The following is a 24,867-nucleotide window of genomic DNA, read 5'->3' on the forward strand; positions in this document are numbered from 1 at the left end:
GACTGCGCCCATCCTGCTAGTTGCCCTATCTGCGAACTCAATATATCACGTTTACTTGGCTTGGTTGGTGACATGACCATGCTGCAGATCAGTGACCCCTCTGATATACATTTTAGGAGAGACAACACCATGTCAATAAATGTCTCGACTCCACCGTCAGTTCCTCAAGCGCAATCACTACCATAACTTCAGACTTGGATGTCCTATGCGAGCCAAGTACAAGTAAACTCGAGGATGTCCCCAGCACCGACTTATATTCTGTCCTGATGGCATCCTGTAAAGAAAATGAAGCTTGGAAGGAAGCAGATCTCGCAGAAGACCGTAACGTTCGACCAACTCGAGCACCAGGCAGTCGGAGAAAGGCACCATTCTACAAAGTTCTGCAGGGGATGCCCATCGCCGTGGATGCGTTTCGCTATGGAACCATACCAGGCGTTACCGCCTACTTTTTAACGTATGTATCCCAAACTGAGACACCGGCACAGCCTCACACGGTTTTTAGTCATGCTCATTCCGATCATTATACCAACCTCGCTTCGAATTGGAAAAGCGGGCCGATTTATTGCTCAGGTATAGTATATCCTAGCTTTTTAGTTGAACATAAATATTGAAAGTCTACTAGGGGACACAGCTAATTTGATTATACATATGTTGTCGGTTGATCCCAAGTGGGTTCATCCACTCCCGATGGATGTCCCTACAATTGTTCCCGACTCCGGCGGGGTCACTGTCACACTTATTGAAGCTAACCATTGCCCGGGATCATGCCTATTTTTATTTGAGGGTCCGCAGACTGTACACGCTGGTGACAGCGCCTTCAAATCGCCATTCGTTGGTTCCGGAAAGGCTTTCCGATATTTGCATTGCGGAGACTTTAGAGCTTCGCCTCAGCATGTAATGCACCCTGCCGTGAGAGGAAAGCAAATTGACCATGTGTATCTGGACACGACCTACCTGGACCCGAAGGTTAGTCAAGTTGGCTTGACGAGGCAATTACGCTTATTGTGTATCAGTATACCTTTCCTCCACAGCCGCTGGTCATCTCAGCCTGTGCAGAGCTGGCTAAAAGAATCGTTTCTGGGGAGTGGGTTGGCGCTCCTGACGCGAATGGAAAGCGGAATTCAACTATGGATGCTTGGGTCATTCCATCAGACAGGGCAGACGACAACGTTATGAAACAGCCCAAAGATAGAATGTTGGTGGTTGTCGGGTAAGTTGGTTGTGGTATATATCCAGCTTAATCATTGATGCACCTTTGTGTAGTACATACTCCATTGGTAAAGAACGCATTGTTAAGGGTGAGTGTTGCGCGGACCGTATCTTACTCTCTTAATTGTTTCTAGCTATCGCGCAGGCTCTCAAGACCAAAATTTATTGCGATGCGCATAAGGCTGCCATCCTACGATGCCAAAATGACCCTGAGTTGCATGCGCTATTGACCAAGGACCCAAGCGAAGCTGGTGTGCATGTTGTTCCGTTGAGCATGATCGTGTCGGATAAGCTCAAGGCATATGTACAACGGTTCAAGGGGACATACTCGCGGGCTGTCGGTTTCAGGCCTACAGGATGGACGTGAGCATTTGCCATTCCCCTTGCACTTGTCGATCAACTAAATAATACCTACTGCAGTTACACACCACCGTCCGGCAGCGACCTCAGCCCAACCATCCCATCCATCATATCGCGCGGGCAGTCACGGTCCTTCACACACGCAGACCTGAAACCCATGCAAAAGTCGACATTCGGTGTGCAAATGTACGGCGTGCCGTACTCAGAGCACAGTTCATTTTTTGAGCTTACATGCTTTGCAATGTCGTTTGACTGGGTGAAGATGATTGCGACTGTGAATGTTGGAAACGAAAGACCTAGAGCGAAGATGGCAAAATGGGTGGAACGCTGGGAAATTGACAAAAAGCGGAGTCAGGAAGCTATGGTAAAACCTAGAGCTGCTGATTACTGGTGATTTACACCGCAGTGTTAGTGATGTTTAGTGAATCCAAAAAGTAGGGAGTGCAGATGAACCATATATTCATAACCACCATGCGAGTATCTGCATTTTTACGTCATGATCGGCCATACACATGGGGCATAGAGAGAAAGAAATGCTGCAAAAGATATCAATAGACCTTCCGCGACAACATCTATTGCTCGGCAGCCCGTTGTCTCCTCCTGAGATCTCTCTCCTCCGAGATGGTGAGCTTCGTACCCTTGCCTTTGGGTAGTGATATCCAGGGCTTTGAGCCCTCACCGATGACAAAGATGTTGGAAATACTAATAAAAAACATGAGATTTTGTACGTTGGCTTACAGGAGGCACTCACCGGGTGGCGAAGGTCCTGTCCAAGGAATCCTTGACATGCACGATATCGAAACCACCAATGTGCTTCTCGCGGTGCGTGATGACACCAGCACGACCCATGTTACGTCCGCCGGTAATCATCACAATGTTTCCAGTGTCAAAGTGAACGAATTCGGTGATTTTTCCCGACTCAAGGTCAAACTTGAGAGTGTCGTTAACCTTAATGGCAGGGTCGGGATAACGGATGGTGCGGCCGTCGTGAGTGACAACATGAGGGACACCCTTGGCACCGAGAGCGACCTTGCGGACTTTGAGGAGCTTGTAGGAGGCTTCCTCAGCTGTGATGCGGTGGATGGTGAAACGGCCTTTGACATCGTAAAGGAGACGGAAGTGCTCGCCGGACTTTTCGATAGAGATGGTGTCTAACCAGCAGGAAGATGAGATCAGATGAATAAACCAAGAAAAAAATGGCTTCTTTACCCATGAAGCCGGTAGGGAAGGTGGTGTCCGTGCGCACTTTGCCATCGACCTTGATCAATCGCTGCTTGACGATTGAGGTAACTTCGCGGCCGTTTAGCGCATACTTCAACCTGTTGCGAAGGAAGATGGTCAGGGGGAGCGATTCACGGAGCTTGTGAGGACCAGGAGAAGGACGGGGAGCCTGTGGTATAATTCTAATACTTGAGGACAAAGATATCCAAAAAAATCTGGGATGCACGCACATAGGTACCGCTCAACTTGTCCAGCATCCATGAGGAGGGTGCAGCAAGGCGCTTCAAGTGTTTTTTCGGTCCGCGTGCCTACGGGTGACAAGGGAGAGTCAGCTCTGCATTTGATCATATCAAGCCGCGAGAAGAGCAAGATTTGCGGGTCAATCATCCTGGTACATCCATCTCTAAATTACCACATCCACCTATTCCAACGTCGATGATCGCGTCAAAACCGTATTCATGGCTACTATGGGATCCGTAGGGGGTGCTCAGGACGAGAAAACTGACCATGATGAAAGTCTTGAGGAGCGAACGGCGTCAGCGGCGACGATATTGATTTCGGTGCTTTGGTCTGACTGGTTCAATACGTCCAATGAGCTTGCGAGTTTAGGGTGGGTAAAATTAAGTCACGTGATCGATCGATTTCGCGACTGCGACGGCGAGAATCCGCCATGATCAACAAAATAGGTCGTCTAACTCCAAATGCGACGCTACACGTAGATCGATATTCTTACAGAGTCCACAAGTTCGATACGATAAGAACGTCAATTTGAGGCGAACCTTAGCTTGAGCATGAAGCTAAGCGGTCCATCGTTCCCTCATCTGGCCTGTGCATGCTGTGGCCCCTAACCACCACCATCAGGTAACCAACCTGAAAATGACAAACCCTTACAAAGTCTTGTCTAGCCTGAAATTTATACAATTTTTTATTAGAATTGTACTCGGTCCAAAGGCTTATGGCACCACTGGCGTTTGAATTTTTGATACGCACAACAACTCAAGTTGACCAGCCTGCATGCATGTGGTCTGGCGGCTACCGGGTATCGTACAATGGTACATAAGTACCTTGATCATGACTTGTCAGCACTACGTGGTTCAGGGAGCTTTTTCCTCCGCAATTGATAAATGAGATGACAGACTCTGTGAATCTCACTGTTTCTTCCATTAGGCTAGCTCGAAGATGCCCACCCCAATGCAACTTGAAAGTCTGACCGTCAGTGACGGCGTGTCCTACTATTACTTTGATAGCGGCGACATCCCTGGAAACACCTATACAACCTTGGTCTTCGTCCCTGGCATGGGTTTCAATGGAGGTATGATTTATAGTGCTCCGTGACGTCTTGCTAACTTATTCTTCATGCAGGTGTTTTCAGGAAGCTTTTCCCTCTAGCTGCTGCGCACCGTATCCGCATAGTCAGCCTATACAGGCGTGATTATAATCCCACTACCAGCTTCCAGTGATGCAGACTTGGCTGGTCTCGTGTCCCGTACGGTGGAGGGACAGGAAGGTTTCCTTCGTAGTCAAGCGGTCGATATCGCTACTTTCCTTGTCATGTTTGCCCGCGAACAACATATTCCCCCGGCGGAAGGCACCAGCGGTGGAATTGCCCTGTTGGGATGGTCTTTAGGATCATTGCACACTCATGCTGTTATGGCCCATCTCGACGCCTTGCCATACAACGTTCTGTCTGACCTTGAGAAATATCTCCATACTGTCGTTTGTCATGGTAGGCACAATTTATCTTGTAGCATATTCGGAATAATGAACAGTGCCATAGATGTGACTGGAATTTTCATTGGTATACCCAAGCCCCCAAGCTTCGGTATAGAATATTGGACCGAGCCCGATGTCGAGAAGAGGTTCAAGCTTTTCTATGAATGGGTGGCGGGACACTTCCCGCACAAAAACGTCACCTCAGGAAGCATTGACGACCTCGAGTTCTACCAATCCTCAGAAAAACCTCACTCTATGCACGAGCTAACTCCTGGGGAGTTCGCAGAGCTCACGTCTGCCAAGACTTTCGGTGCTTCCGACACACTCCTCGTTACTATTCAACAAGACGTGCTCAAGGCCATGACGCGACGTGCAATCTTCGACACAGCTTGGCGGAGAAGTCCCTCCCCAACTACGTGTCAGATACATGTGTGGTGGAACGAGTCCTGGTGTTATAGTCTGGGCGTTACATGAACTTAGGAAGTATTTGGCTGACCCCGAGCCAATTTATGGGCCTGATGCCAAAAAGGCACGAGATGTGAAGTTCAAATTCCAGACTGAGGGGAACCTACTTCATTTTCTGGGACGAACCAGAGGTTGCTCTTGAACAATATATTGCTACCATCAACCTTTAGAAATATTTAGCGGTCCCAGTACTTGATATGCTGTGTACATAGTTACTCCCTGCCACGCGGCAAATAAAGCCAAACTGGGCGTCAAGCGGGCGTATCCAAGCTATCCTTGACAGAAACTTGACTTCAACCTTTCAAGTTATCCCGCCAAGGACGTCGGTGGTGTCTACTGCGACAGTGCTCATTTTTTTCTACTTCTTTTAGATCTAAGGCAACCAGGCTAGGTTCTTCAACACATCTCTTGATAACCCATGCTTGACCGCCAGCTACCCCCCAAACTAGCCTATAATAACTACTCATCAGCTAATGCCTTCGATAATCAGCACCTCAACTCTGGCGAAGGCTGGCAGGCCACCTTCCTAGGCGAGAAACCTGCCTTGAATGGAGAGATTCCTTGTGCAAGACAATCATCTTCACGCCTGGCACCAGGTGCAAGCCAGCTGGCGAGATTTAGAAAGTTCTTGTCTCGTTATTCCATTTTTTCCGACTTAGCATCTGCATCATCAAATTCACGACGGTCTATCGGCCCTCTCACAACACCTTCCCCATATGCTTCGGCCGCATCAATGTCTCGATTTATCCTTTTGTGCAGTTTCTGGTACACCACCTCTGCACTTTCGTCAAATACCGGAAAGACCATCCTCAATCAATGGAATCACCCTGTCACCCTCACCATCATACAATTCGCATTCGTCGCCGGTTATTGTCTACTCTTCATGTCGCCAGTCATCCAATTTACAAAATTGCGTCCACCAACTGGCGCCATTTTGCGAAGCACATTGCCCATGGGCATGTTCCAAGTTGGTGGCCACATGTTCTCTAGCATTGCAATTTCCAAAATACCCGTCAGCACTGTTCATACTATCAAGGTATGCTGAACTATTGGTTCCTCATTTTGGGGTAATGAACGTGCCTTCAGGCTCTATCTCCACTGTTTACCGTTGCCGCTTACGCCATGCTTTTCGGCGTCAAGTACTCCCCAAGGACGTACTTCTCTCTACTCCCCCTGATCATTGGCGTCATGCTGGCATGTACGTTCGAGTCCGCCTCAAATCCGACAGGTCTCCTTTGCGCATTCGGTTCTGCCCTTGTGTTCGTCAGTTCCAACATCTTCTTTAAGAAGATTATGCCATCAGGGTCTCAGGCATCGTCCCACAAGTTAGACAAACTCAACCTGTTATTTTATTCTTCGGCCATGGCATTCGTATTGATGATCCCGATTTGGTGTTTCACCGATCTTCCCCTCCTCGCTGGCGACTCCGTTCATGTTACGCACCCGACTCGTGGACACGAGGCTCCTCATTCTATCCCATATTATTTCTTCATGAACGGCACCGTCCACTTTGCGCAAAACATCATCGCATTTGTGATCCTTTCCAGCACGTCACCTGTGACGTATTCTATCGCCTCCCTCATCAAGCGCGTCGCTGTTATCTGTATCGCCATAGTATGGTTCAACCAGAGCGTACATCCCATGCAGGGCCTCGGTATCGGGATGACCTTTCTCGGTTTATACATGTATAACACGGCGAAGAGTGATGTTGAGCGAGGGGAAAACAAAATGCGCAGGGTAGAGGCGACGCGAGACATGATGCTTCCCATTAATCGGACTGAGGAGAAGTTATTGAATGGAAGCTCGCCGCCAACCCCCATCCCCGGTACGCCTGAGCTTCCGGTGGCCGCAGCCACAGGAACGGGGGCACATCCTGCTACTGGCCGACCGCGGGTGCAGATTTCAACAAATGCGCATTTACACCCAGATTCGCACGGAAACGGGCATGGGTACGGGCATCCTAACCCGCATATCCAAATTTCTCCCCAGGACACGTCGTCCATCTTCTCAAAGCGAAATATTATTTCGCCCACAGAGCCATATCCCTCGCCTCCTCCCTCCATAGACTCGCCGCCTTCCAATACGGTCCCTATTGGATATCAGCCCCCACGTATACAGCAGCATTTCGGGATGGAGTCGTTCACTGTGGGACACGTTACTGCTTAGCAAAACTCAGTATCTCTATCCATATTTATTCTCGAGGACTGTTACCTTTTGATTAATGTAAATAGTATCATATCCGGCGGTCTCTACGTGACATTAGACTGCATTTTGTTCAAGTGACGATGTGGATATATACATAGTGTTTCTACATAGCTACTCAGTACCGTCATTTGTGTTTGGTAAGTACATATTCAGACACGGGATACACTATATCAGATAATACGTGACAAAAGCTTTCAGTTGTATACCCACGTCTGGGACTGGAGCTTGACACTTCTTATAACTGAGTAGGCATGACTCAGATCGTTGATAGTGAGACAGTTTCTGCTGCAGCAACTTCCCCGGAATCCCCAGTCAAGCATAGTGCTCTGACAACAGCGGGGGCAGCTGTACCTCAGCCAGGTGCGACGCCCACTGTACTGGAGAATATACCAGGCCCAGAACCAACACCTGCTCTGAGCGCGCCCAGCGCCGTTGAGGCTACGCTGGAAGATGACATGGAACCACAGAATCCGTTAACGGAGAAATTCACTGAGGCTGAGTGGAAAGCTTTGAAGGAATTTCGCGTGAGTTGGTCAAGACTATTCATGCACTTCAGAAATGGTCTTCAACCTGTATTTAATTACAGTCTGCTCTGCCTGAAACCTTCAAGGAGGCCTTTCCAGAGCAGGATGATGCTGGGTCCACGTCATACAACTTGTGGGGTGTCACCATCAACCCACTGAAACCTAAGGATGCCCGCGTCAGCGTCATACTAATGAAGTTCCTTCGTGCCAGGTGCGATTCACTTTCTGAAACTAGAATTTATTATGAACATCAACTGGACAGGAATCTCAGTCCTGCGGAGGCTAAGGACATGCTCATCTCGACTTTGCGATGGCGCAAGTCTTTCAAGGTCGATGAGGCTATGAAGGAAAAGTTTCCAGAGGACGTGTTTGGAAAGCTTGGAAGAACATATGGAAAGGATAAGGATGGACATCCCATTTCGTATGTTCATCATATACTTTCTGAGATGTCATTTTGATTTGATTTTCGAAGGTACAATCTATACGGCGCCAGTAAGGATCTGGATGCCGTCTTCAGTGATACACAGCGCTTTCTAAGGTACACGCACATCATCCTCACTCTTGTGGCATCGTCCCTGAACCTATCTCTAGATGGCGTGTTGCTTTTATGGAAGAAAGCATAACCCTACTTGACTTTGAGACTATAGACCAAATGGTCCAGATCCACGGTATGTATCTTGACAGTTGATGTTATGTGTTCGCTCAGCTTTCATTGGATATCACTAGATTACGAAGGTGTAAGCATGTCGAGTAGAACACAGGCCTCCAAAAATGCAGCATCCGAAGCATCCAGTATATTCCAGGGCCACTATCCTGAGTTCCTGGTTCGTTCTCCTGTCTTTGCTGGCTCCAGAATGCAATATATTCTATTCACAGGCGAGAAAGTTCTTTGTCAACGTTCCTAGCTTTCTTACTTGGATTTTCTGGATATTCAAGCCGTTCCTGTCAGCTGCAACAGTGGCGAAGATGAGTGTTGTTGGTTCCGGTCCCAAGGTCATCGGAACCACCCTTCTACCTCTGATCTCTGCCGACCAGTTGCCAAAGAGGTACGGTGGGGATGCTGATGGATTCTAACCGAGAGAACGAGCCTATGAACGCGTGTACGATTGAAAGCGTTTCAAATCCTTATGCACCAGCCACACTGTATTTCATATTCCACATATCCAATTCAGATCTCGACTCCAGTATTTTGCAAGGAAAGCTACATATATTCCATGAGCCAACGTGATTCATGTATTGTTCTTTGATTGTACCCTATACATATGTCCCTCCAATCCAGACTACAAAGACTACAGGGATAAGATACAAACAGGTAAAGTGAGGAGACAGCACTATAAGCACAACATTGTGGATGCGAGATTTTTTGACCATTGCTGCAAGTTCCAAAAGACAAGAAGGAGATATTGAAGACCTGTCAAGACCAAAAATGCAGGAGGCGTCGAGGAATGAGAAGATTGAATTTTGAGAGTGCGGCGTGTATTGTGGTGCGTCAGCTTATTCACCGCCCCCGATACTACTACCGCTAGCGGTGGTTGCGGCATATTCGTGCTTGACAGGGTCCCAAGCATCAATCCAACTCGGAGGACGCCCACCTGGCGCCCACTTAGCGAAGTGCGAATGCACTGGGTGGGTGGAAGAGCGTAAGGGACGCAGGTTAGGATTACTGAGTGAAGAGTGGTCAACATTTAATCGTTGCAAGTAGTACTTCAGAGGAAGTCTTACTTCGCACTCAGCGTTGGGCCCAATGCCAGTCGCGCAAAATTGCTGGGGAAGAGCGGATGTCCTGGGCCACGATCTCCAACAGCATCATGCGCACGCTCGCTATCGTTGTCTCCGAAGTCAGATCCAGCTGAGTTGTAGATGTAGCTGTGGGAGCGAGGGAGGGTTAGCAAGTACGCCACAAGAACTACAGAAGTACCAACCTGAACGTGGGTCGTCCAAGGCTACTGACCGAACCATGCGAACTCGTACGAGAAATGCGCCTAGTAAGGGGAAGGGTAAACTCAGACGACCATTTGAGCTCGGTACTGTTGCGTCTCGAGTTATTCGAACTCATGACTGGGCTAGTAGGATGTGAAAATGGTTGTGACACAAAAGCAGGAGAAGACGGCACAGGTGAAGTGGATATGCGTAACCCATGAATCTGCGAAGAATCTTCGACAGGTTGAGTGTCCCTTTCGGGCGCTTCTGTGTCCGCGCCGTCCTCGTCTTCTGCCTCCTCGCCAATGTCCTGCAGTCCGTCTCCCTGTCCGAGAGAAGTAGACTGTGACAAGTTTGATGGGAGGCTGAGTGGAGGTGGATTAGCTGAACCAGGAGTGGAGACGTTCGCGTTTGAGGTAAGTGTCGCGAGTATGGGCTCAATCAACAAGTGAGTTGTGGTGGAGAGTGGGTCCTCTCGGGGGGATGGGGGCATGGAATCATGTTGAGTTGATTGAACATCGTCAGGCGGAAACGATGTAGGGCGCGTGTTTGACTCTCCCGAATCTTGGGCCGCACTACCTGCATCTAACATTGCCGGAATAGGAGAGACACAGACGCGCGGTGGGTGATCATCCACTGCAATCACACTCTCCGTATCACATTCTCCGTCAACCTCGAGCTCGGGAGGAACGCCAAGAGCCCCCTTCAGACGCTCCCAGATGAGCTCTGAATGAGACAGGACGCATCTGCGCGCGTTGCGCACCCAGAGAGTGTCACTGGCTGTTTGTCTATCCATAATGGTTAACCAGAGGCGCAAAGTCCCGAAGGTCCATTTCGCGGGATCAGCAGAGAACGTAGAATCATTAAGATTTTCTGGGCCTTGTGTCCTGGGAAATGTCTGGGCGAGGAGGGAAAGAAGTTTGGTTGTGGGATGAGTTGATAGTAATTGGGTCACTTCAAAGGGACGATCGATGAAAGGAAGGTAAATATCATCGGGTAACGGGGTGAATGTCGCAGGTGCGGTTATTGCACCAGCGGCAGGATTAGAGGAACCCACCGGACTTGCAAGCGTGGGAAGATGAGGAGTGCTAGGGGCAGATGCAGGCGGAGGGACATAACGAGGGCTAGTTGATTGACGAGCGAGGTCTACAAGCTGTTCTGGGGACAAATTTGGTTTAGAAAATGGGGAAGAACCTGACGCGGATTGTCTCCGGGTGAACTGCGGTGAGCTAGAGCGTAGACGAGGGGAAGTAGATGGACTGGAGGCCCGTCGGCTAGGGGAGGTAGCGACGGCTGGTGAAGATGCAGAAGAGGAAGTTGGAGCTGAAGAATTTGGGGCGAAAGATGAAAATGCAAAGCTGAGTCTACCGGTTGATGATCCATCTGCATTCGTCGAAATAGTCCCAGGATGACGTAGTGAACGTCGGTGAAGCGCTGGTGCAGGCGGTTCTGAAAGATTCATTGGAGCGGTCCCAGCACATTGTGGTGCGCCTGCTTGCGAACTGGGATCCAGTACGCGAACGATGGTCAAAGTTGATGACGATGATCGATTAGGATCATGATTAAGGGTAGCATGCTGTCCGAATGGATCTGACGCACTGACAGACCCTCGTCGAACAGATAGTTTTCGCTGCAGCTGGGACATAGCCGTGTTAAGCTGAAGAGAGCTCACAACTTTTCGTTTACACTGGTACTTGTGAAGCTCTTTATAAATGGTGGGACACGGGGACGATGCGGGGCAAGAAGAATGATGATTATCTAGTGCATCTCGCTCATTATAGTAACCTTGTGTAAACCAAACTCAAACATACGTCAGATGATGCCGGAAACGCCCGCGTCGAGTACAAGGACCAACGTTGCGAAAGTGTCAGACAGGATCTAACAATGTTCCAGACCAGTAGAATAATACAAAGTTAACCTCCAAGTTCGATGGCAAAGGCCACAGCCAATTTAGAAAATTCTAACATGTGTAAGAAGCTAAACTCATCCGAGATATCAATCCGGCTGTAGGATTGATGTCAGTATCCGCAGTCTCCGCAGTTTGATCTTAAATACTAACTCGTTAGCGGTATGGATGTTCCTGTGATTTGAATTCTCAAAAGCCCCTTCTAACACCATAATCAGAATTAAGATGCAAATAATGAAAAATTATCTCACCGATGGTAAAGATGCTAGGATATCCCGCTTTGCTCCAAGGAGCACTGTAATAGACGTAAGTAACTTGCACTCATGACAAAGTATGAAACATAACTCACTGGTCGGAACAAGCATATCCACATTTAGTTTCAACAAATGGTATGTCCAGATATTCAGTAATTAATTCTTTGTTGAACTCCGTCAAGCTAGTATTAAAGGTTAGATTACAACAAACAATCATAACGAAATGCTCACGTTGAATCCACATAGTCTACAATTACGCCAACTTCCTCATGTGTACCTCTCTTTACCCATGCTGTCATGTCATACTACCGAAGTCAGGTTGCTATAATCAAGATAACGCATCATGTCTACCTGGCTCATAGCGTACACTTTCAAACCCTGGGCTTCATAGTGCTGAGCGACAGCCTGTGAACCAAGAAGACCACCCTCCTGAAAACCGAGGATTAGCAACACATACACAGTAACGCGTTCATATGGCTTACTTCAGCAGAATACCAGTGGAATTCAACAGGCCGAACTGGATGAAAATCGGATGCCAAGAGTGCACGGTATGATTCCAGGATGGTTACACTCCCCGATCCGTCATCGTCAGCACCTTACCCGAAAATCAGCCAGCAAACTCAAAAGATCCAACAAGTGCAAATTACCAGGGGCGGCAAGGAATGGCCATAAGTTTGTGCTGAGAAAACAAAATCAGTTCCGCAAACGACATCCAAAGACAACGATCACCTGTCTTGGTGAGCACCAAGGATGACAATTTGATCGTCTGCTGCATCGGAGCCGTCGATTCTAACAATCTAGCCAGCAATTTACCAACGAGAAAATAAAATTCAGTGATAAGCCCTACAATCGAATGTTGCCCCCAAGAATGATGGAATTCGTCGACACTGATCAGAGACTTCAACGAGGGCGACGCGAAATCCGCGGTAATCTAATGTCCAAATGTTGGCGATCAATCTAGCAATATGTGGAGAACATACTTCGTTGATCTTAGACAGTAGCCATTGTTGACTTTCCTTTCCTGTCTACACAGCAGTTGAGCGTCTCAGGATGGACTGTGAAGACTAGAAATTACCTCGCTGCGATAGTCTATGACGTTGAGTCAGTGTGCTGAAACACTGAGCGGCTATAAGACCTACATCTCGTTCTAAAGCTGGAGAACTTCTCTAAGTTTGCCCTTGGACCTTCGGTGGACAGCGTCTTGATGACTTTGGTGACTTGTTCATGAGCGCTCAGAGGTGGGTATGAAGCTGTGAAAAAGTAAGCCCCACGACATTCGCAACTGACAAGTATACTCACTTTTCGTCACGATGCGCAAGTCAGCAGACAAACCAAGGTCACGATTCTCCGTGCTAGACGTGCAAACATCAATTGAGAACTGACATTCAAACGAAGAAAGGAATATAAGTACATGTCGAAGAAGCGAAGCCCTTTGGCTTTGGCCTCAATCTAGATGACATGTGGTAAGTAGAGAATCAAACCCGCAGCAGCGGTACAATGAGTTATCCTCACCTTCTCGAGTTCTGTCATCCATACCGGTTCCTGGCCTTCTGATAGCTGGACTAGCCGGAGTTCGTCCAAGTTCAGATTGAAACCGGGTTGAGGGTTAGAGGGCACGTCAAACACCTGGCCTTGCATAACAACCTGGCGGTTGCCTCCTGCATCATAGAAAGCTTGTTTGACAGGTTTAGAAAGTGTAATTCCACTGAAAGAGAGTAGGAGTATTGAAATACTTGTCTTCATCTTATCCCCGACTCTCACGAAGTGTAGAGCACTCTAGGTAGACGTCAAATGGCTATTTGTCTGGTGTCTCAAATTCCCACGAAACAGCTGTCGCTTGTGTTCTCACGGTTCGTCCCTCTCGGCTTGGAGCCAGCGGCGTTCATGCGGCGTGCCTGTCCACACTTTATGTTTTGATGGAAATCTCGCGTTAACTATCGTCTTCAGCCTATAATGTCCCTGGACCAGGTGTCTCTTGGAGCTGCAGAAATTTAGGTCTATCCACAACTTACCTGGCAGATTCGTGCAAAGTAACAGATCATCACTTTTTTAGGTAGAGGCGACACAAAGTCCACTATAGATTGAAAATAGGTTCCGGCGCAATAACTATAGCTAGTGCTACAACTGTCAACCACTGAGATATCCAATATTACACTAGAGGGTCACAACATATTGATGTCTATCATGCCCAACGCCCCAGAAGCGCCATAATCCCACATCCAAACAGCATGCATGAGAGGGCATAGGCAACGCGACTGTTGGAACCGTTGATCATTTCTTTGTTGAAGATAAACTCGTGGGCAAGAAGCTGCATAAAAATGATGAGTGCTCGGGCTCTGGTCACGACACTAAGAAATATAACATACCTCAACGAGACCAGTGTACAACAGGATACCCGCACTCAGCGAGTCGAGCACTCCACTTACGATAGAGGCGGTGGTGCTGTTTGGGTTGTACGTGCTTTGAACGCCAAGCCCGACTGCAATGCCTAATGGTGTGGTTATTCCGTACAGCAGCGCGCCACAGATGGCTACATAATTGTACTTCGGGGGAAGCTGTAAGTGAGCAAGACGAGTGCCGACTCCAAGGCCCTCAAAGCTCTCTGCGTATCATGTCAGTCCACCAGTGAGTCGTAGGATACTGGGATTGCTCACGATGGAATATAATGACAACAAACAGAGTTATGAAGTCCGGATCGACCGCCAGCGTCAACCCAATGAGCATACTTTACAAAGAGTAAACATGAATTAATCATTGGACGAGAATCAAGAGAGATCGCACCTATGCAATAATACGCCAAATTCTAGGATGAACACACCGATGACCTGCCCTGTAGCACCAAGATCCACCTGATGATCATGGGCAGATTCTAGATCTTCCTTGCTCTTCTCAGAGTTTGAGTCATTCGGCATTCCACCTTCAGGTCCATGTGCAGCGTGCGCACCGAGACCGTGACCGTGTGCGTCTGTTTTGGAATAAGGGGAGCCTTGGCACGCGATCAATCCAAAACGCACCATGCCTCACGCCAAGGGCGGCCAATTTGGCTGTACCCCACCTAAAGGCCACCAGCTCAACAATGAAAATCGAAAATACGCTGAGCAAGGCTAATGCGAGCGGGTAAGGCTGTGATTACGAAATGTACATAAGTAATGATACTGCCTCCTAGAGACACTGACTTACATACACCTGCCAAGCCGGTGACAGACATGGAGATGTAAGTTCACTGATGGCAGGGCTGAGAAGATGAATAAAGGCTGTAGCTATCTGTGTAAATGTGAACGACTAATCCAATCGACGAGCTGATAGAACGCACGATAACACCGGAACCGAAGTATTTGGCAAAGCTACGAGATTCAGATCAGAACGCTGCGCGTATTCGTGTTGAATAATCTCACTCAAAAACGCCTTTGGGAACGTGAAGCCAGCTTGACCGTTGAGCAAGCACTGGAAAAAGTGCGCCGCTCAGTGATCCGATGAGGATGATGAAAACCGATGCGATCCGCAACTGTGGGTATGTAGTCGCGCCTCCACCAGAACCGCAGTTTAAATCCGACATAGTTTGAAGTGAGGTCGCCTTTCACGATCCTGGCAAGTCAGAGAGAAGATTGAATGCTCTGGGAGGAAATTAGTGAAGCTTGTGAATCTTATATATCCCCTCTGACCTTCATGACTGGGAGGGTCCTCCTCCCGATGCGGAATCCTGGCATGTTTAACATCTACACATGCCATACAGCCACGCCGTCGATCCACTCGCCACCCCATGTCTACATACTCGATGTTTGGTTCCAGATAGCATATTATGAGTCTCTGACTATGCAGTACGTACTAGGCATCAGTGAACTGGTGGATCTTTGAGAAGAACATATATAACAATATACAGCACATAATCACAAAAATCTGCATAAAAAATGGAATGGAACATATGGAGTAGGTCGGGCTACAAAATAAGGCCCTCTGCCGGCTGCATTAAGTGCACGAGGTCCATACACCTACAGCTCATAATTTCACGGCCTCCACGGACTCGCACCCATACTATTAGTATAATGCATCTCCACATGCTGTCATATATTTTTTTAGGAGCCGTCGATTAACAGCAGACCGAGCCTCCATGTTACTGAAGATACTCCGATGGCCCAAAGCTTTGGCCGCTGGTTATAATATCAGGGTTCGATGCCAGCTTTGGCTGTGAAGCGTCAAGGTTCTTCCCTTGGAGACTAGGATTGCTCATTACTGATCCTACCTCCGCCTTCAGGGCCCGCGCGTAATCTTGTATTTCGTTTGCAAGTGCACGAAAAACGAGCGGAGGCGTAGAGAGGACTTGGGCGGCGTAAAATCTAAGTTTCATCTGAATGTGACTAGGCACACCAATCGAACGTGGAGCGAAAAGACAAGAGAGGTCCGATAGTGCGGCTAATAATGTAGCAGACGGATGATCGCTTAATGAGCTGTTATCGGAAGATGCGGTGACAATTAATCTGGGTCTCGCTATGATGGACAAATCACGCAAGAGCACCGACAAGGACCCGGCGCCCACGGTCCCCTTGAATAGGACTGAGTACCACATCGGTGATCGATAATAAGGGAAAAACGTACAGGGTCAAAGCGTGACCACACATCAGTGACGGCACTGCTCAACGTCGAGTACAGCACTTGTGACTGACGAGCTACCAGGAATGGGACAACTTGCGAGATAATTCTGCGCGCCTCTGCTTCATCTGGCACATCATTTTGCGCAGAGGATAATGGTGAAATAGATAGGTGACGGGTAGCAAAAGCATAAGAAACACTATCACAATCAGGAGATCACCTAGTGACGGCAGATTTTAAAGACTTACAGGACAGCGCAAATGTTGTAAATCAGAGAAGGACTGCTAGCCTGGCGTTTTACAATGTTGAGCGGGGCCTCCATAAGTGCAGGCTTTGATCCATATCGCATGCTCCCGCTCGAAGATCCTTCCAGGGAAGCTTCCCACCATGGCTCTTGCCTCACAGACTGCAATTCCTCGCTAGACAGTAATCGTTGGGCCAATTGACTGGTCGGGTCTCTGAGCGCGTTGAAGAACCTGTCTATTTCTTCCTTGGTCATAAGTCTGAGTAATTCGTCGGATGATGCTGAGGCTAAACAGACCACGTTTGGTTGCAGACCAACTAAGGAATCGGGATCACGTACAAATATCCACACTGGCGAATCTAGAGACGAGATTGTTAGAGTCACTGTCAGATTCATCCTGGTCACGCAGCAGGTTGCTGTCTTCCTCCTGAGTTTGCTCATCGAAGCGCTTCAGCAACTCGAGCATCTTTTCCCTCTCTTCATGTGTTTTCGAAGATTTCGTTTCGATGCTGGTTTGGATTTCTTTTCGATAAAATGCCTCCGAACATTGGGAGTGAGCCTGCACAACTTAATTGCCTTGTTATTCAAAGTGGGTTGTGTACCTACTTCTGAACGAAAACACGTCAGGCTGCAGTAAGACACGTTGCACCCCGGACATGTATACCTATAAAACTGTCTACGACAGCTTCAGAGAGAAATAGCATTTGGAAAATAAGTTTTTGAGATGACATAGTTCAAATGCACGTACATGCCACACAAAACCTTGCCCGGCCCCTCAACAGAATTTGACTCGTCTTCGTGAACTCGAATTTGTTCCGCGTCGTTCATGATGATGAATCCTGCTGCAAATGTAGAACAGTCAGGGAGAAATGATGAGCACCTTCATTCTAGATAGTACTGTGATCGAGTGACTGCAGCCTGCTGCTACTATAGCTTGACTCATCGGGTCGCCGGGAACATGCCTTTCTTGGCCGGTTTACTACCGTTTATGATAATCGAGGTTTGAAAACGCGGTCGGTCACAACTCTGCAAGTAAGTACTGCTGAGAGACCACGACCTTCGACCTCGCTTTAGCTGCTATCTTCTACAGGACGACGCAGTCCTGGCAAAAATGGTCGAAGCACATTTGGTTGATTCTAAATCAACATTCTCGATTTTTGCTCATTTACTTGATGCCCGCTTACTACGCGCCCTCGCAGACATGGGCTTCGCTCGCCCAACCCTCGTCCAAGCAAAAGCCTTGCCCATTGCGCTGGAAGGCCGCGATATCCTTGCGAGAGCTCGGACAGGCAGTGGCAAAACCGCCGCATATTGTATCCCAGTCGTGCAGAAAATTCTTAGTGCGAAATCTGTGGGTGTATCACATTGAGATCGGCTGTATCGAGCACCCACTGACTCGTGCAACAAGTCGTTATCCGCCTCAGACGAAATTCATCAAGTGACACGTGCTGTAATCCTTGTGCCCACTCGCGAACTGTCTGAACAGGTCACAGCATGTCTTCAAAGCCTCCTTACTTATTGCGAGAAGGAGATTATCGTTGTTAATTCTGCTACTGGTTCCTCTACACATCTGCAACGGTGAGATGTTTTCGGCTGCTCATATCGCTTGCTTATGACTTGAGTATCCAGTGCACTTCTCGCAGATAAGCCAGACATCGTCATTTCAACTCCTTCTCGTACCCTCGGGCTGCTTCAATCAAAGGTGTGTCATAATCTCACAGCACATGGAGTGTATCTCATGTTTGTCCAGACTTTCAACCTCTCTTCATTGGAATCCCTTGTTATCGATGAGGCTGATCTCATTCTGTCCTATGGGCACGATGAGGACGTCCGACAAATCATTTCCGGGGGATATCTCCCGAAGGTGTATCAGTCATTTTTGATGAGTGCAACCATGACAGATGATGTTGAGACATTGAAAGGCTTGGCTCTTCGTAGTCCAGTGAGCTCATCTACTCACCAACTTTTGTCTCTACTAACTTCGGTCTTCAGGCCATCCTAAAGCTGGAAGAAGATGAGGATGAAACCTTACTCCTCAGCCAATACTCTGTTCGGTCAGTCCCGTATGGTTTCATCACTTGTTGATACTTACCTCTCCTTAGGTGCTCCGAAATTGACAAATTCCTTCTCACGTATGTCATCCTCAAACTCCGCCTCATAAAGGGCAAATGCATACTGTTCGTCAACGACGTCGACCGCTGCTACCGCTTGAAACTATTCTTGGAACAGTTTTCAATAAAATGCTGTGTGCTAAACTCTGAGCTTCCCCTTAATTCAAGGTGCGAGAAAACTTGCGACACATGTTTTCACATTTAACATTTTATAGATACCATACCGTACAGGAGTTTAACAAGGGTGTTTATGACTACATCATTGCAACTGATGAAAACGGTGCCCACACGGAAGCTGATTCTGACGATGAACCTGAGGAGGATGGACTTCAGGATGGTGTTGGCGACGAGTGTAGGTTCTATTTGTTCAGAGCCTTGATTGTTTCTTACGGCTTCTCAGTGACGCCAACACAACGTGCGGAGACAAACCAAGACGAAGACACGCAACTTGAACCCGCGTCTAAGAAGCGGAAGCATTTCCAAAACGCTCCTCAACCTGGCCCCTCCAAACCAAAGAAACAGAAACGCCGTACGAAGTCAGACAAAGAGTATGGCGTTACACGTGGAGTGGACTTCGTCGACGTTGCTTGTGTACTCAACTTCGATCTACCCACATCATCTCGGTCATATACCCACCGCGTAGGACGCACTGCCCGTGCTGGGCGGGCAGGCATGTCATTATCCTATGTCGTCTCTAAAGACCAATGGGGTAAAAACAAGGTCGTTGGTGGTCTTGAGAGCGCAAAGAATGACGAGGTTGTATTTACAAGGATCGAGAAAGAGCAGGCGGCACGTGGTTCCAAAATACAGGAGTACAAATTTGATATGAAACAAGTGGAGGCATTCCGATATCGAATGGACGACGCACTGCGGTCCGTGACAAGAAGCGCTATCAAGGAGGCCAGGATCAAGGAACTCAAAACTGAGATTATCAACTCAGAGAAACTCAAAGTGGGTACTCTGATCGTTTTACTTGTGTGTTGCTAATGTACTGCACAGGCCCATTTTGAGGACAACCCACTCGATCTCGAATATCTACGCCATGACAAGCCGCTACATCCCACTAGGGTTCAGGCTCATATGAAACATGTACCAAAATATTTGCTCCCTCGTCTAGTTTCAGCTCCAGCTATAGAAGCTGAAGAGTCTCAAGTTGGTTTCGTACCTTTCAAAAAGTCCTCTGCACGTGGTCGTGGCCGCGGTCGTGCTCGCGGTGGCAGAGGTGGTGGGGGTGGAGGTCGCGGTGGGAAGAAAAAATCTGATCCTCTTAAGAAGTTTCGGTAGTGTGTAACCCAGCATATGATGGCACCCAGAATTATATTTCATCGCATCACTTCCATTTTATTCGTAAACGCCTTCGTCCCAGCCCTTTGACCTCTCGACAGCACGCAGCCATGTAGTCCACCCTTTTTCCCGATCCTCCTCGGGCATATGGGGATTGAAAGTTCGGCTACCTTTGGTATTGACTTCTGCCAATGTCGCTGGCTTAGATATATCCCAACCGAACAGCCGGATGGCTGAGCCAGCAAGAAGGGCCGAACCTAGGGCAGTTGACCTGCCTCAATAGTTAGTGTATTATCCGCCGTTTCTTGTTATAAGTATGCGCATACTCTCTCATGTCAGGACGGACAACGTCGAAACCACCGATGTCCGCCAAGATCTCCATACAAACATCGCCATTGGTCATGCCTCCATCGACCTTGAGGTGCTCGAGCTTTGTGCGTGAATCAAGTTTCATGCTCTCAAGGACTGCACGGGTCTGGAAAGCAGTAGCTTCCATAGTCGCACGAGCAATATGTGCGGGAGTGGTATACGAGGATAATCCTGTCCTCAAAATTCGCTATTGTGTCACAGGAACATGATAAATTTAGCGTACCGATAAGTAGGCCTGCAGCACCGGGGTCCCAATATGGTGCGAGGAGGCCAGAAAACGCGGTTACGAAGCACACGCCTCCAGTATCAGGTACTGAAGCTGCCAATGTGTTTATCTCGCTGGCGGACTTAATGAAACCCATGGAGTCCCGTAGCCTGACACGAACACTCAGGGGGTGCAATAAATCAATGCTTGCATCTTACCATTTAATGGCGCCTCCAGCAACCCCAACTGCACCAGGTTATTACGTGCGTAGTACAAAAAAATCAGCACTTACTACTTCCTTCCAGTGCATAGACTGGGGCAGCCCCTGGACCGGGTTGGTAAGCGACCTTGCGAAAAATTCGTGAACAATAGTGCGTGACATCCTGAGAAGGCTCTCTACCGTGCTCAGAAGTCCATGACTACTGTTGACAATGTCCTTTCCCGTACAGAACAGGAGGAACGCACCCGTACCGTATGTGCATTTGGCTTCTCCTTGACGGAGACACTTGTTTCCCACTAAAGCGCCTTGTTGGTCCCCGATAAGTCCTCCGATAGGAACCCCTTTCAGTGGGCCGTGAGACATATGACCATACACCTCGGAGGAAGACACAAGTTTTGGTAGCATTGACCGTCGGAAACCAAAGAACGTCAGCAGCCGCTCATCCCAAGTAAGCTTGCGCAAATTTAGAAAAAGGGTGCGAGATGCATTCGTGACTTCGCCAACATGAATACCGCCCTGGACACCGCCTGTAAGGTTCTGTGCATACATCAGGAAAATCCATCGCATTCCTTGACAGAATGACACCTACATAAACAACCCACGACTCAATTGTTCCGAAAAGTAGATCATCTTCGTCGTGGGCCTTCTGGACTTCACTGTAGTTGTCAATCATCCATCGAAGTTTAATCCCAGAGAAGTACGTGGAGAGCTTCAGGCCCGTACTATCCAAGAATGAACGACCAGATCCCGTAGAGATACATCACTCACATGTCACGTACAGCTTCAACACCTTCTTCTCCGATCTTAAATTGCCCAGGCTCTACCTCGATGCCGGTCGTAGCCAGCAAGTGCTCAAAATGAGCGACAGTGTTCTTCGTACGAGAATCGGTCCAAACGATAGCCTTACACAGAGGTTTACCTGTAGTCCTACTCCATGCAACAGTGGTTTCACGCTGGTTCGTAATTCCTGCAATTCATGAAGGATGAGGACCTTTTGGTAGGATGAACGCAAGTACCGATTACTTTCACGCTCTCCTTGGCCCATCCTGCTTCTTCGAGTTTCGCACAAGCCTGAGTGATGCACTGCTCTGAGATTTCTTGGATCTCTTCAGGGTCGTGCTCATGCCACCTGTCATATGCAACGCCAGTAAGGGATCCAGGGTCTCAGAAACTAGGGGCGACTACTCGCCCTGGGTTCGGGTAATATTGGGGGAACTCCAATTGATGCTGAGAGACGATGTTTGCATACTGATCAAAGACGATGAATCGCACGGAACTGTAAACATGGGCTCAGCCGCCGTTGACTATCAGTAATCACGAGGAAGATCGTAGCCATACGTTGTGCCGCAATCAAGAGACCCAACGAACTCGCCCTGCTTCAAAATCGACATGGTGACGCAGAGATGGGGTGCCAGTGGTAGAGAAGGGTCCTTGACGCTGGTGGCTCCCGACTCCAATTACATTCCGTCGTCCACCTGAGTAACTGTTCCGAACCGGCCGGCCCGCAGACCAGCACCGATCCTCGACTGAGGACTTACCGTAGAGCTTGCTCAAAGTAGCGTTGACCATGTAGCTTCATACAAGTTAAGAGAGACGGTATGAACGGCACGATACGATAATTAGCTAACGAAGATAATACGCTGACAGTTCGTGTAACGATAACCGCTGAATCTAGTGGGAGTGTGTAGAGTACACATCATGAAACACCATATGTTTCTTTCTCTTTTTCCGTCCACTCAAAGACAGGAAATGGATGTGCTTCTGTATTGAACACCCACTTATCCAAGGGGACGAGGTCGTCTTCTCGGAAGAGAAGATAGAGATACTTCAACGTTTCGGCCAAGAAAAAGCTGTCATAACAACATTAAAAAGAAATATAAGGAGACGCGTAGGTGAGGCACGAACCTAGGCATTACATCAAGCTGTTGTGGGTTGTATGTGTCCACCTTGTCAACATTGGCGTACCCTGATGGAGTCTTTGCTTCCCTTTCGATCGCCTGGAAGATGTTCCATCCACGATGCCGCCATTTCACATCGCCAGTGACACGATAAAGGATGTAAAGTGACTCTACAGTCTACAAAGCGGATGTCAGAATGTAACACCATGGAAACCTGTTTTCTTACCTCGGGTCTTAGTTGGTAGTCAGCACTCTTAACGTAGTAGTCTCTCATAGCGTATGCCATCTCACGTTCTCGTGCATTCCTAGATATTCCATCTCCTACCCAAGGGTGCTTATCTCCCACTCCAGGTGGGGGACCTCTTCTACCAGATGTTCTCCACTCTTGCATGGCATCCATCCACAGTATTTCAGAACGCGCGCCCCCAGATAGCATATTAATGATATCGGGTCCCAACCCTGTCGGCTGGTCTGCGTAAGTCAGGTAACAGGTTTGTGCCAGCCCTTCGGCGGCCCATAAATGTAATTCCTTTAGATCGAATGAGGCAAGCTCCTCATAGCCCAATTGCTGTCTGGGGAGCAGATCGTCTGCAAGTGCGGTAAAGTTCAGCCCAACCTCTTCAAGATTATTTAGGGGAAGAGTGTGAGCTCCAAGGGCGAGAAGGCCGGGGAAAAAACAAGATAGATGCTCTAAGTTGTGTGTGGGGCGATTACCGGTCCTATATAATTTCGAATCTGTGACGTACAAGAGGTGGCGGTTCGGCGAGATGTACATCAAGTTATTGAGAACGTGGGAGGTGAAGCGGAGATCTACAGAGATTAATTAACTAATGTGAAAGGTTGGCAAACGAAACCTTACACATCTCGAGATTTGCCTTGTCCTTGCGAGCGGTCATTAGGTACTGCTTGAGGGTGTACTCGTGGGCGCTGTCGGACGCTGCACCAACGGAAAGGTGTGCTGGCCATTGCAAGAATGTAGTCAGCGGGAGTCTATCTACTATGCATCAGGCACGTACAGTCTCTTGGCTGTCCCGACGATATATTCCAAAACATCGGATACATACCGCCGTGTTCGCGCAAATCAGCATCGACAAAGTTACGTGTAGCGGTCGTAGCCTGGGTGCAATAGGCTCAATCTTATGCGCGATGAAGTTAATTTTGCACTCACTCGGTCGACATGTTCCTTCTTACCAGTAATCTTACCGAGATAGGCATATTCCATCTGATAGCTTGCAATCTCTGCCAAGCTTCCAATCAAAGGCCCGTCGCTTGTGCCCCTAAAGCAGAAGATTAGGCCTGCAGAAGCTATATGAGTTGGAAATGATGGGGGTTACCTTACAGTATTTACGCTGTACTGAGGAAAACCACTGGCGGTTCTGAATGCAGGAGCCAATATTGTGCCAAGTTCATCAGCGCGAGTGCGCAATATATTGTCATTTGTCAGTGCATAAGCGGAGAGGAGGCCGCCAAGTTGACGTATGACAGTCTCAAAGAATGGCACGCGGATATTCTATAGGCAACTTGAGCATCATCGAGAGATGCTAAAAGACATCGCTCACCGTGGGTAGAGAGAAGTTTGTATTATGTACAGCTGTCATTGCGCGCTTATATTCTTGTTCTAATCCCATCATATGCATTGTGTCAAGCGAGTCAACTGCAGTGACGGCCCATCCATTGAAGCTTTGTGTTGTTACGTGAGTAGATGTGAGGTGATTGAAAGGCATACGTAAGCTCACTTGTTGATGCTAGTATTCGATAAAGGACGGAGTTCGTCATTTGGGAATGCAAAGCGCTCATAACCATGGTAGGCATGCAGGAAGGCGTCCCTCACTTGGAAGGATCTTTCTGTCCATACCTCTGGTGTCTCGGGAGCGTAGTGCATGACATCGGCAGGAAACAAGTGGCCATTACGCCGGAAATAGTTGAAATAAAGCGTGAGCAGTACTATGGACAAGGCGAATGCAGATGCGATGTGACGAATGGAGATGCCTCTGCGACGCAGCGATGAGGAGGCCTTGGCAGCTACGCTGTCTCCTAGGAAACCGGCAGGAAAATTCATAGTTGAGGAGTGAGATATGGGGAAACCTATGCAGTGAGAATGAGTGGTACAGAGGGATTTGCTGCGTGCAGAATGAACTCGGAGTCCAAGCCCAAACACCCACGGTAGATAGA

At 48.3% G+C, this 24,867-nt stretch overlaps 12 protein-coding genes across 12 annotated transcripts; 5 read left to right on the top strand and 7 right to left on the bottom strand.

Annotated features, from left to right (window-relative positions):
• Nucleotides 1-251: 251 nt before the first annotated feature.
• Nucleotides 252-1,963, top strand: BJ212DRAFT_1277977 (DRMBL-domain-containing protein; the record flags this gene model as incomplete). Its single annotated transcript, XM_041331402.1, has 7 exons — nucleotides 252-454; nucleotides 503-570; nucleotides 623-966; nucleotides 1,014-1,210; nucleotides 1,264-1,298; nucleotides 1,344-1,572; nucleotides 1,630-1,963. Coding segments are annotated over 7 exons (1,410 nt in total), but the record flags the coding sequence as incomplete, so codon positions are not given.
• A 178-nt stretch (nucleotides 1,964-2,141) lies between these two features.
• BJ212DRAFT_1483739 (ribosomal family S4e-domain-containing protein) lies at nucleotides 2,142-3,299 on the bottom strand (the record flags this gene model as incomplete). Its single annotated transcript, XM_041340661.1, has 5 exons — nucleotides 2,142-2,271; nucleotides 2,321-2,720; nucleotides 2,779-2,959; nucleotides 3,021-3,098; nucleotides 3,186-3,299. 5 exons carry the CDS (start codon nucleotides 3,297-3,299, stop codon nucleotides 2,142-2,144), a joined length of 903 nt encoding a protein of 300 aa, XP_041190090.1.
• A 670-nt stretch (nucleotides 3,300-3,969) lies between these two features.
• On the top strand, nucleotides 3,970-4,977 carry BJ212DRAFT_1301999 (uncharacterized protein; the record flags this gene model as incomplete). Its single annotated transcript, XM_041333203.1, has 4 exons — nucleotides 3,970-4,102; nucleotides 4,153-4,191; nucleotides 4,241-4,516; nucleotides 4,568-4,977. The coding sequence occupies 4 exons, from the start codon at nucleotides 3,970-3,972 to the stop codon at nucleotides 4,975-4,977; spliced, it is 858 nt and encodes a 285-aa protein (XP_041190091.1).
• Nucleotides 4,978-5,701: 724 nt separating this feature from the next.
• BJ212DRAFT_1448439 (triose-phosphate transporter family-domain-containing protein) lies at nucleotides 5,702-7,134 on the top strand (the record flags this gene model as incomplete). Its single annotated transcript, XM_041338543.1, has 3 exons — nucleotides 5,702-6,004; nucleotides 6,055-6,793; nucleotides 6,821-7,134. 3 exons carry the CDS (start codon nucleotides 5,702-5,704, stop codon nucleotides 7,132-7,134), a joined length of 1,356 nt encoding a protein of 451 aa, XP_041190092.1.
• A 243-nt stretch (nucleotides 7,135-7,377) lies between these two features.
• BJ212DRAFT_1374826 (CRAL TRIO domain-containing protein) lies at nucleotides 7,378-8,883 on the top strand. Its single transcript, XM_041336421.1, has 7 exons — nucleotides 7,378-7,697; nucleotides 7,760-7,908; nucleotides 7,960-8,118; nucleotides 8,170-8,235; nucleotides 8,289-8,365; nucleotides 8,424-8,521; nucleotides 8,574-8,883. The coding sequence occupies exons 1-7, from the start codon at nucleotides 7,425-7,427 to the stop codon at nucleotides 8,769-8,771; spliced, it is 1,020 nt and encodes a 339-aa protein (XP_041190093.1). The 5' UTR covers nucleotides 7,378-7,424; the 3' UTR covers nucleotides 8,772-8,883.
• A 308-nt stretch (nucleotides 8,884-9,191) lies between these two features.
• Nucleotides 9,192-11,262, bottom strand: BJ212DRAFT_1483743 (uncharacterized protein; the record flags this gene model as incomplete). Its single annotated transcript, XM_041340662.1, has 3 exons — nucleotides 9,192-9,360; nucleotides 9,420-9,563; nucleotides 9,620-11,262. 3 exons carry the CDS (start codon nucleotides 11,260-11,262, stop codon nucleotides 9,192-9,194), a joined length of 1,956 nt encoding a protein of 651 aa, XP_041190094.1.
• An 89-nt stretch (nucleotides 11,263-11,351) lies between these two features.
• BJ212DRAFT_1374835 (uncharacterized protein) lies at nucleotides 11,352-13,556 on the bottom strand. The gene is made up of 17 exons (XM_041336422.1): nucleotides 13,290-13,556; nucleotides 13,189-13,226; nucleotides 13,077-13,129; nucleotides 12,917-13,027; nucleotides 12,853-12,866; nucleotides 12,758-12,802; nucleotides 12,625-12,708; nucleotides 12,507-12,574; nucleotides 12,425-12,456; nucleotides 12,260-12,372; nucleotides 12,129-12,206; nucleotides 12,009-12,082; nucleotides 11,873-11,959; nucleotides 11,775-11,818; nucleotides 11,677-11,725; nucleotides 11,429-11,621; nucleotides 11,352-11,375 (listed from the first exon to the last, which is right to left on the bottom strand). Exons 1-16 carry the CDS (start codon nucleotides 13,518-13,520, stop codon nucleotides 11,531-11,533), a joined length of 1,212 nt encoding a protein of 403 aa, XP_041190095.1. The 5' UTR covers nucleotides 13,521-13,556; the 3' UTR covers nucleotides 11,352-11,375; nucleotides 11,429-11,530.
• A 403-nt stretch (nucleotides 13,557-13,959) lies between these two features.
• On the bottom strand, nucleotides 13,960-15,333 carry BJ212DRAFT_1448442 (Zinc/iron permease; the record flags this gene model as incomplete). The annotated part of the gene is made up of 8 exons (XM_041338544.1): nucleotides 13,960-14,085; nucleotides 14,144-14,379; nucleotides 14,432-14,502; nucleotides 14,559-14,742; nucleotides 14,792-14,900; nucleotides 14,958-15,041; nucleotides 15,091-15,121; nucleotides 15,173-15,333. The coding sequence occupies 8 exons, from the start codon at nucleotides 15,331-15,333 to the stop codon at nucleotides 13,960-13,962; spliced, it is 1,002 nt and encodes a 333-aa protein (XP_041190096.1).
• A 545-nt stretch (nucleotides 15,334-15,878) lies between these two features.
• BJ212DRAFT_513757 (uncharacterized protein) lies at nucleotides 15,879-17,571 on the bottom strand. Its single transcript, XM_041343380.1, has 6 exons — nucleotides 17,357-17,571; nucleotides 17,215-17,293; nucleotides 16,948-17,167; nucleotides 16,613-16,895; nucleotides 16,371-16,563; nucleotides 15,879-16,317 (listed from the first exon to the last, which is right to left on the bottom strand). Exons 1-6 carry the CDS (start codon nucleotides 17,434-17,436, stop codon nucleotides 15,889-15,891), a joined length of 1,284 nt encoding a protein of 427 aa, XP_041190097.1. The 5' UTR covers nucleotides 17,437-17,571; the 3' UTR covers nucleotides 15,879-15,888.
• A 148-nt stretch (nucleotides 17,572-17,719) lies between these two features.
• Nucleotides 17,720-20,003, top strand: BJ212DRAFT_1483746 (P-loop containing nucleoside triphosphate hydrolase protein; the record flags this gene model as incomplete). The annotated part of the gene is made up of 9 exons (XM_041340663.1): nucleotides 17,720-17,959; nucleotides 18,017-18,186; nucleotides 18,238-18,310; nucleotides 18,359-18,550; nucleotides 18,601-18,662; nucleotides 18,711-18,887; nucleotides 18,935-19,071; nucleotides 19,120-19,670; nucleotides 19,719-20,003. The coding sequence occupies 9 exons, from the start codon at nucleotides 17,720-17,722 to the stop codon at nucleotides 20,001-20,003; spliced, it is 1,887 nt and encodes a 628-aa protein (XP_041190098.1).
• Nucleotides 19,884-22,636, bottom strand: BJ212DRAFT_514640 (uncharacterized protein). The gene is made up of 11 exons (XM_041343381.1): nucleotides 22,136-22,636; nucleotides 21,987-22,073; nucleotides 21,814-21,926; nucleotides 21,566-21,764; nucleotides 21,387-21,519; nucleotides 20,978-21,334; nucleotides 20,870-20,924; nucleotides 20,796-20,823; nucleotides 20,596-20,747; nucleotides 20,330-20,543; nucleotides 19,884-20,274 (listed from the first exon to the last, which is right to left on the bottom strand). Exons 1-11 carry the CDS (start codon nucleotides 22,186-22,188, stop codon nucleotides 20,061-20,063), a joined length of 1,605 nt encoding a protein of 534 aa, XP_041190099.1. The 5' UTR covers nucleotides 22,189-22,636; the 3' UTR covers nucleotides 19,884-20,060.
• On the bottom strand, nucleotides 22,494-24,754 carry BJ212DRAFT_1277784 (glycoside hydrolase family 47 protein; the record flags this gene model as incomplete). Its single annotated transcript, XM_041331385.1, has 9 exons — nucleotides 22,494-22,647; nucleotides 22,703-22,872; nucleotides 22,922-23,505; nucleotides 23,555-23,653; nucleotides 23,712-23,811; nucleotides 23,864-23,972; nucleotides 24,030-24,205; nucleotides 24,255-24,375; nucleotides 24,432-24,754. 9 exons carry the CDS (start codon nucleotides 24,752-24,754, stop codon nucleotides 22,494-22,496), a joined length of 1,836 nt encoding a protein of 611 aa, XP_041190100.1.
• Nucleotides 24,755-24,867: the final 113 nt, after the last annotated feature.

This window comes from Suillus subaureus, assembly GCF_016647635.1.
Source record: "Suillus subaureus strain MN1 chromosome Unknown BJ212scaffold_29, whole genome shotgun sequence".
NCBI lineage: Eukaryota > Fungi > Basidiomycota > Agaricomycetes > Boletales > Suillaceae > Suillus > Suillus subaureus.